Source organism: Galeopterus variegatus, unplaced genomic scaffold (assembly GCF_000696425.1).
Source record: "Galeopterus variegatus unplaced genomic scaffold, G_variegatus-3.0.2 Scaffold1230, whole genome shotgun sequence".
NCBI classification, from domain to species: domain Eukaryota; kingdom Metazoa; phylum Chordata; class Mammalia; order Dermoptera; family Cynocephalidae; genus Galeopterus; species Galeopterus variegatus.
This window is the reverse complement of record NW_007727341.1, coordinates 427,276-437,397: the sequence shown is the minus strand read 5'-3', so window position 1 is coordinate 437,397 and position 10,122 is coordinate 427,276. Positions and strand designations below refer to the sequence as shown.

Genomic DNA, 10,122 nt, shown 5'->3' with positions numbered 1-10,122 from the left:
TGCCATAAAAAAGAATGAATATTGCCAGTTACAGCAACATGGATGAACTTAGAGAAAATCATGTTAAGTGAAATAAGCCAGGCGCAGAGAGAGACATACTGCATGTCCTCACTCATAAGTGAGAGCTAAAAAGTAAATAAATAAATATAAAAAGAAAAAAGGAATGAAAGAATGAAAGAAAGAAGAAAGAGAGAAAGATACAACAATCGCAATAATACACTGCACTTTCAAAAGTAGAGAACTGAGGTTACCAGAAATAGAAAGGTGGGGAGTGGAGTTGGGGAGGTAAGTGAGAAATTCGTAAAGAGCCACACAACAATTGTATATTGTTGAATATACTAATTATTCTGATTTAAACATCACATATTACACACAGGTATTGATATTCAACTCTGTACCCCACAGATATGTACAACCAACTGTATTGCAATAAAAAAATTCTTAAAAAGTCATAATAAACTTTCGTGCTTCAACAATACAAAAAAATAACGTGAAATAAATTTCAAATACTTCTTTTTACTTTTAAATTTGTGCCTACTAGGAAATTTAAAATTTCACGTGTGACTTGCATTGTTTTTGTATTGGGCAATGCTGCCCTATATGCTCATTCATGCTGATCTCATTTGCTTTCACCTGAGGAGCCACCATCATTGCTTAATATCTTCCAGGTGCAAGTGGACATTCAATGAATTAATAATAATGATGTCTAACATTTCCTGACAGGGCGTACTGGGAATTGCATAGAAAATGTCTTATATCTCATTTCCTGATGATGGGACTTGGGAATGATTGCTTAGTCTATAATTTGTACAAAAAGGAAGAGATTTTCTTTGCAGCAATTAAGGCTAAGCCATTAATACATCTGGTATTTTCATAAAAATGCTTGATGACTAAACAAATGCAAATAAATAAAAAAGAAATAAATAAGTAAATAAAATTTTCTAAAGTGAATCAAAACAATGAGAAAAAATATTGTCCTGAGTGCTTAACTTTGGTATATGTATTACCTAACTCCTAATGTTATGTAATATGTAGTAACACATTAAAAATAGAATAATTTGGGGATAGTTTATTTACAAAGAGACTATTTATAAAGGCAAAGGTGAATCACACAGACAGTGCAATAATCCAGGGCTGGTAGCCCCTGAGATTTTATGCTTAGTCCTGGAGTTGGTCATTTAGAAAGTGTCTTAGTCTATAACAGAATACCATAGACTGGGTGGTATGCTTAAAAAACTATGAATTTATTTTTCACAATTGTAGAGGCTGGGAAGTCTAAGATCAAACTGCTGACTGATATGGTATCAGGAGATGGCCTGCTTTCTGCTTCACCAATGGGGCCTTCTCACTGTGTCCGCATGTAGTGGAAGTGGGGAGGGTCTCTCTCAGTCCTCTATCATTAGGGAGCTAAACCCATTCATGGGGGTCCACTGCCATGACCTAATCACTTCCCAAAGGCCCCACCTCCTAATAATATCATCTTGAGGGTTAGGATTTCAACATATGGAATTTGTTGGGACACAAACATTCACACCATAGCAGAAAGGAGCTGGACCTTCACTTATGGATCTGACCAGCCTTAGGGAACCTCCTAAGGATGGGTACATGAAGAATGAGTACCATGACTTCACTCTCCCCTCATATTCTAATCTCCTATTAGTGTTTTTCATTAGTCAAATCCTACAGAAGCCAGAGGGCATGGGAGCCTTGTTGATGCAGTTCATACTGATCAGCTTGCCAGAGCAGATAGCATGTCAAAGGGTGGGGAGTGAATCTGTAGGGGAAAACAGAAATATATGGCACATTCTGTCTTTTCAGAATCTTTTACCATATTGTTAGACACATAGGCCACCTTCCCTCCCTCATCTCTTTATCATCTCTATCTGGCTCTGCTAAGGCCACTGTCTGGAATCTGGGTGGAGGCTGCTACGCCTCCACTGCTCTCAAGTCCTGCTGGCCTTCACACTTAACACAACATGGACGCCATCGAGGTTTCGGTCCTCTACTCTCCAGGGCTACTACATGAACCACACTTGGGGCCGCTCCAGCCTGAGCAGCTGGGATACAGGGAGCAGGATCCCAAGGGCAACTGCGCCCCAGGTCTGTCCTCCAGGATAACTCAGTCCTAGGCCTCAGGGTCGATGATGGGTGGGACACACTTCCAGACTTCTGAATGCCTGCAGGGCTTTCCTCTCATTTTCTCTGCTATTAGCATCTGGCTGCCTCACCGCCAAGATAATGTCTTTAGCAACCAATTTATCTGCTTCACCCTTGCCTTGTTCTCCAGCTCTCTGCTTCTTTACTGCATGGCCAGGCTGCAAATTTTCCAAATCTTTATGCTCTGTTTCACTTTTAAATTCTGGCCTTACATCATGCCTTTGCTGCCATAACTCAGAGTAGGCTCTTAAAAGCAACCACGCAGCTTCCTTAATGCTTTGCTGCTTAGAAATTTCTTTGGCCAAATGCTCTCTTGTTCACAACTCTTAAGTTCCAACTTCCACAAAATTCAAGGGCATGGACACAATGCAGCCAAATTCCTTGCTATAGTGTAGCAAGGGTTATCTTTTGTCCAACTCCCAATAAGTTCCTCATTTCTATCTGAGACCTCATCATCTGCATGGCCTTTACTGTCCACATTTCTATCAGCATTCTGCTTGCCACCACATAAATCTCTAAGACATTCCAAACTTTCCCTATTGTCTTGGCTCTTAAAAATTGGACATTTTGAACAAAAGCCTAGTTCTTCCCAGATGCAATCTGGCTGCAGAGGCCACCAGGAATGGCATCTTCATTAACCTCTAATGAGCATCCCATTAGTGCCTGCTTTTAGAAGATGGAGATTATCTCCTTTAAGTTTGTTCCCTTTGCTACTGCCTGACTATGCCAATTTGTCTGGCTACTGCTAAGCTACAGCTAAGGCCTCACACAGTGCCAATTGTCTAGCTCTTAATCCTGTTCATGACGCCAATTGTAAAGCTAGGCGACCATGCTAGTTGTTGCGGCTCTTTTACCTGTCAGTAATCCTGCACTGACTGCGCTGATTGTCGAGCTAGGGCTGGGTCTGGAGCTCCTAAACCCCTCAAGCCTATTCACAGATGGGGTCACAAACCCTTCACACACCAGGCTTGGTCACCAGACCCCTTCATGCAGGTCTACGAACTAGGTAACTGGCCACATGGTCCCTGGAAGCTGCAGGTCGGGGAAAACATGGCCATGCAGGGCAGGTGCCCGAGGTAGTAAAATAACAGCCAAAGGGGCTCCACCTTGTAGGTGCACTTACTCCACCCACACACTCAATGTTTACTGAATCACCCTCAACCGGCTCCAACGTGAGGGTCTGGAAGCTGCAGGTCGGGGAAAACATGGCCATGCAGGGCAGGTGCCCGAGGTAGTAAAATACCAGCCAAAGGGGCTCCACCTTGTAGGTGCACTTACTCCACCCACACACTCAATGTTTACTGAATCACCCTCAACCGGCTCCAACGTGAGGGCAGCCTGGCCAAATTATTCTATTTTCCCAACAACCTCGCATGATGAATTAAACCTTAAAACCAGAGAAGTATTAGAAGACAGAAGTCCACAATCAGTGCTTTACAAACATTGCATGCTCTTCCTGGAAGAGCTCATCTGTTTTATATATATTGCACACTCTTCCTGGAGGACCTCATCTTCTCCTCTGGCCCTGGTTACCATCTATATGCTGATGGCTCTAAAATCCACAGCTCCTCCTACACCTCTTTCCTGCCCTCTAGATGAGCGTACCAAACTGTCTGCTGGTCAGCTACACCTGGATGCCTCACAGGCTTCTCAAACTAGTAAATTCAAGAAAAGAATCCACCATTTATTGCATGGTATCCTGACAAAATTGAAATGCCAATGAGCCTGTTTCTTCGTTTCCTAAAATGAAGACAAAGTTTAGAAGAGGTTATTTTAATCATGATTAAGGAGTGGCTTGCACAGGTAATTGTGGTTATTATAAAGATCTGAAAATTTTGTCATTATCTATGGTCCATACTAATATTAAGACATAACTTAAGACTTCAGCCACTTATAATATCCTCCATGTTAATTTTGATTTGCTTTTACGTGAATAATTATGTTAGCTAATAGTTACTGAGTGCTTCCTATATGTCAGGTACTTTATTTGTATTCTTATTTAAGTCTGACAAGAACCCTATGATGATGAAGAAATTGAGGCTTTTAGAGGGGTTGTCTTGCACAACGCTTCATAGCTGATAAGGGGTAAAGGTGAGTTTCAGACCCAGATTGTCCAACTGCAGAACATGTTCGCATCAGTTCTCTGCAATATTGAATACAAATCATTCTTACAATCCAGGGCAGAGGTCATGAGCTGGGTGCTGAGTCTGACACTGAAGATGTGAGGGGTAAGAAAGATATAATACATCTTGAAAAAGCTGGAGAAGAGATATTATAAGGTAATAGCAGCTGAAGATTTAGGATATTTTTAATTTTCTTTTTTAAAACATTAGGTAAGCACGCATTGTGCTAGGTACTGGGGAAAGAAAAGCAGTGAAGACAATTTCAGTCTAGTGGGAAGATAAATAAGTACATTATAATAAAATTTTATATTAAGATAGATTATATGCAAGATTTACAGAATATTAGAGAATTTAGATACAGACAAAATTCATTCATTCATTTCATTCACTCAAAGAGCATTTCCTGAGTATCCACTACACTGTGCTAGAAGCTGGAAAAACAAAAAGGAATAATACGGTCCTTACCCTGAAGAAACTCACAGACTAGTAAAAATGTGGCAGTCAGGTAGCAAGAATTGCTACTAGGGCCTGGAAGAATTACACAGTCTGGACTGTTCAGACAATATCAATTGTATAGTTAAGTGTTTGGGTTGGCAAGAGGAGGGGATGCTGAAGAGGAGTGCAATGGTCCCGTCTAAAAGGGATGGGGTTTTTTACTCTGACAACCCAAATTGTTGCTGCTGGAATTGCAAGTTGACTCGCATTTTCCTGCAGCATCAGTTTTATTATAATAATCCGGAGGACAAAAACACATGCTTTTTGCTATTAAAATATGGATGCATTAAGGAGTTGAATGCAATAGCATACGGATTAGTAAAATATGACAGGAAATGAATTTACACCAAAGGGCTTGAATTAGCCAGGTAAGACGGGAAGCTAAAATGCTATTCCACAGCTGGGCAGGCAGATGGCTTTAGCTTTCACGCCTGGAGACTCTGGGGCAACAGTTCAGGGTCCTCAGCTCTCAGAGGACCTCGGGGAAGACAGTTGGGGAACACAATGTTAAGTGCGCAAGAGAAGCAGAAAATTTAGGCACACGGCCTGGAGAGAGGCTGGGCGCCAGCGACAGGGAGCCCGTCGTCTCCTCTGCTCCCTGTACCGCTCATTTCGAAAAGCTCCTCCACCAGGTGACCCTTTGTCACCAGAAACAGAACCTCTGGCTCGGGAGCTGCCCTTTGAACTCCTGGCGCCTCGTTGCCGGGACAACCCTCTTCCGCCGCGCCTTGGTGGCCTCCCTGCTATTGGCTTAGAGGACGCAGCGCGCGTCTGACGTCATTGCGCGGCGCCGCCAGATCGGGGGCGCGCGAAGACTTATTTCCTAGAACTCTGGCGGCTGTCGGCTGAGCGAGCGTCGGGGAAAAGCCCCACCTGGGGCGGCAGCTGGTGTGCGGGTCGCAGCGGGGGAGAGGCGCGGTAGGAACGGGTCCCCGGAGCTGTGGACATCGGGTGCGGGGATCCCGTCCGCGCTCTCTGCCAAGCTGGCTTCCTAGCTGGCCTGTTGCTAGGGCCGCCGGACGCCGTTGCTAAGGACCGTAGAGATCCTGAACGTCTAGAGCGCGCCGCTCCTTACCTGGGGTCGACTTTGGTCAAGAGTAGCCTTCGTTAGTCTTAATTGAAACCGGTTGCTTTCTCCTCCCCCTCCCCCCCTTATTTTTTGAGATTTTTTTTATTTTTATTTTTTTATTTTCTTTTTTCTGTTTGTCTTCCTAATTTTCTAACTCTTGACAACACGTTGGCTTTGAACTGATAGGTATTTTGAAGTTGGGTGATGGGTTGAGAGGGAAAGACTGGAAAGATGGAAAGCAGATTTTAAGACACTTAGTACTGGCACTTTGGATTTACTTTATGGTAAAAAGGACTTGGGATAAGTGGCTACTGGGCTCTGTCTCTGCCCTTTGGAGTTTGGAGGAACTTTAGAGATGAACACGGTTTCTTTAGCGGGACACCTTTTACATTGTTGGAACTTTCTAGACACCAGCTTAGAGAATAGGAAAAAACGTGGTTTCTGCCCCTGAGAATTTAGCAAGCAGTTTAGTGCAGTGGTCTCAAAAGCTGGCGGCGGGAAGAAAATACATATAGGGAAAGAAATAGTCTATACCTATGAGCTGTCCGAAACAATGCTAGAAAGTATTTTTTCCTAGCGTTGACACGGATGCCCACAGTTCCTTGTAAGTTATCTGCAGCACCCAAGGAAACCTAAGGGGCCCTGCTTGGTTGATTTGCTGTCTGATATTGTGACATAGTTTAGGTGTTCCAGGTTAAGTGGATTTATAGATTCTGGTATCTACTTAGAATCCTTATTGTTTTGAGAATGAGGGGTAAACTTGACAATTTTCATAACAAAATAGTACTTACCCCTTCTCCCCACACTACCTCTTTGCACCATCCTCAACACGATATTTAATGAAAAAACACTCAAGTTGCTGGGAATAAGATGAATTAAATATTTTTCTCTTACAAACAACTCATTCTGCAGGCTTGTTATCAGCGGTATCCTCCCCAATGGATATTATTTTCAAATATTGATTACACTTCATTTTCTCCTTAAGGTTAAAGAGTGATAATTTTAACAAGGTGAAAAATTGTTTTTGTAAAGAAACTCTTTAACATAGGCTGTTTTGAAAATGGACATATATATGTTTGCGTCATTTTTTGTGTATGTGTTTTGTTGCTGAAAATCACATGAATATATTACACATAAAAACTGTCCTGTATATTTTTTAAAAAAAGCTCAATTTCCTAGCATGTCTTTCAAGTGAAGAGTTTCAGTAACTTTTTGAACTTGTTCATATTTTGCAACACCTTCCCATTAGTATGTTACAAAAACAACTTTTTGACATAAAGGAACATAAGAAATTTAGCTGTAGAATTCCATCATAAACTTTTACAGAATTGGTAGTAGTATTAAAGAGTGTGCATTTTGATTTGATGTGTCTGCCTGTGCACATTTTATGTTTGTGGGTAGGCATATTTGCGGTGCATCTCTTTCAACTATGACAGCTATTACAACTTATAATCAAACGAAACAAATTAAAACACATCTTCAAATTGATGCAGCCCAAGGTGTTAAAACCAGATTTTCCAGAAGGAAGGAAACATTTATTTTGACCACACTATTACTAGTAATGCTAAAAACCACTTTGTCCCATTGTAAAGAAAATGATAATAACAGCTGAAACTCGTATAACACTTACTATGTGCCAGTTATTTATATGTGTTTTACATATATTATCAGTCTTCATCAATACTTAGTTACTGTAATTATCCTCAATTATAGAGTTGAGGAAACAGGCATGGTTCTTTTTTGTTTTGTTTTGTTTTGTTTTAACTGAAGCTTATGTTATTCCCCCTCTAATAGCTTCTTAAACAGTTAGAGGCCAGGCACAATAGTAAATACTTGCTGAATGATCACAGAAGTGGAAAAGTAAGTTAACATATTTAAATCTTGTCATAGATTATTTTAGAATACTATCTGACTAATAGCTTCTTAAACAGTTAGAGGCCAGGCACAATAGTAAATACTTGCTGAATGATCACAGGAGTGGAAAAGTAAGTTAACATATTTAAATCTTGTTATAGATTATTTTAGAATACTATCTGATAAATTTTATAAGATTTTAATTCCCATATTGCTAGAAAATGCCTTGGAAATGAAGGTGAAGTGTGATGTTGGGAAGTGAGTCATCTGCTGGTAGTAGGATGAGAAAATGAGATCAATGTATTAAATCAAGAAAATTTAAATTAAAATTCTGTGTGCAGACACATTTAGTTTATCTTTACATGGCATTTTGATCTGATTCATTATATTTGGAATATTATCTGGCTAAATTTTATTACATGGAGCTGTGTCCTCCTTTTGATGATTTCTAATTTGTCAAGTAGATTAAAATCGCTTCATGAAAGGAATTGTTTAAGAAACTATCAGTGTTTATTTTGGAGAAGAGAAAACTAGGGAGTTAAGAGTCAGTGTCCTCAAATATTTGAAAAGCTGTCATTTGGAAGTGTAAGAGGACTTGTGTTGTCTTAAGGGAAGATCTTACACTGTTGTTCATGGGCAGTCATACATGTAATGACTACATTAAAGGCATAAAGTGGGAAGCTCACTAATGGTAGATTAACTAGTGTCGTGGAAGGGAGAGAACGGAGTAATCAAATAGAAATAAGAATAGGAAATTAGAAATCAGAGTGCCTTAGATGTATGCATTTGAGAAAGGGAGGAAATGAGGAAAGGTTGCACAGAAGTTGGGAATGGAGCTGGGCCTTAAAGTACCAGCAGGCAGTTGGGTAATATGGGTCTCTGTGTGTGTGTGTGTGTATGTGTGTCTCTGTGTGTGTTCCTTGGTAGAGATACAAGTTTAGAAATAATTTGGTTGGACTAAGTAGGAAATCTTGGAGTATGAACTAGATTCCTAGAGCCCAAAGCTCGCTCTTCCTCATCGCATGTTCAACGCATCTGTAGGGTTGAGTGTTGGAAGTGAAGGAAAGTGAGACAACAATCCTAAGGTTTTCAGTGTGGGGGTCAGAAAACTGGTGGTACCTTGGATTAGTAAGTGTTCATAACCTCAGTTTTAGTTATGTTCAATTTAAGGAGCTTGTGGTACATTGAGTACGTGAGTTCATTATGTTACTGGAAAGGTAGAATCTGATATGCAGGCGTTAATATTTGGAGCTTTAGAAATATAGTGGCCAACAAAAAATGATTACATTGTATAATGATAAATATAGTAATTATCCTGATCTGACAATCACATATTGCACAGAAGTATTGATATTCAATGCTGTACTCCACAAATATGTACAGTCAGTTATGCTTCAATTAAAAACAAAGAAAGAAAAATACAGAAGCCAAAGAAGATGGAGAAGATAGGGGATGTGCCCCTTTCAGAAATCTAGTCTGTGTTTTCTAATGTGAACAGAGAATTGCAATTGAGTTTCTAAGGGGGTAGTTTGATAGTTTAAATGGGGGGAAAAAAGGTTTATTTTTATATATCTGGTTTTCTCGCAGATGTTTTCTATTTTGTTTTTATTGATATTATTGAAGTTGACATAATTTCGTATCTTCTGATTAGTCTTTTCCAGTATTTTCCTCCATTCTACAACATTTTTGCATATCTTTTGCTGTATTTTATACTCTGTTCTGTGTTGATCTTTATGTTGGTGATAAATGCCCCTCCAACCAAATTTTGAAATCAAGTTTTAATTAACTGCAGGAGGAAAAGAGAAGCAATGCAGAAATCAGAGTGCCCTGGAGGTGCACAGTTGAGAAACAGAGTAACAGGTACACAGAGCTTTGCTTTTTAAACGAAAAATTCAAGTTTATTAATGACACGTTCTGTGTTACAAATGGATGCAGGGTGAACTTTACTGCTTTCACTTCTTTTTTGTGGATGTTCTGTTTTATCCAGGTAACTGTGATCAAAAGACATCATCAAGTGCACAAATAAAACACAGGGCTACAGTTCAGAGAAGCAAATCCTCATTGTCAACCAGTTCTCCAGAGTCTGCAAGAAAACCTCATCCTCGACCAAGTGATAAACTTAACCCTAAAACAATTAACCCAGTAGGTACAAAAAAGATTCTTAACTCAGTAGCTATTTCAAAATAATAGGCATTTGGCACACTACTGAATCATACTGAAGGCTGTCCTGAGTTTGCTTCTTTTGCTGGTTTTAAGCAAGTGATGAAGGAAGGGCATATGATGGTCATGGTGATGATCATGATGAAGAACCAACCATAATGATGTGCATGTGGGAGTGAGTGTGCAGAGGAGAAGGTGTAGAGATTAACCAGTTTTGGTATGTCCTTTTACATTTATCGGTGAGCATAGTAGATCATAAAATAG

General features: G+C 40.1%; 1 protein-coding gene across 3 annotated transcripts in view; it reads left to right on the top strand.

Annotated features, from left to right (window-relative positions):
• Window positions 1-5,609: 5,609 nt before the first annotated feature.
• The window catches only part of PACRGL (PARK2 co-regulated-like), a 21,685-nt gene continuing 17,172 nt past the window's right edge, over window positions 5,610-10,122 (top strand). Inside the window, exons 1-3 of one of the 3 annotated variants that reach the window (XM_008575749.1) lie at window positions 5,610-5,901; window positions 9,491-9,558; window positions 9,686-9,840. In XM_008575749.1, coding sequence (XP_008573971.1) covers window positions 9,507-9,558; window positions 9,686-9,840 — 207 coding nt within the window. In that variant the 5' untranslated portion in view covers window positions 5,610-5,901; window positions 9,491-9,506. Of the gene's footprint in view, window positions 5,902-9,473; window positions 9,559-9,685; window positions 9,841-10,122 lie in introns of those variants that run through there. The other 2 variants (XM_008575747.1, XM_008575748.1) reach the window with 2 other exon arrangements.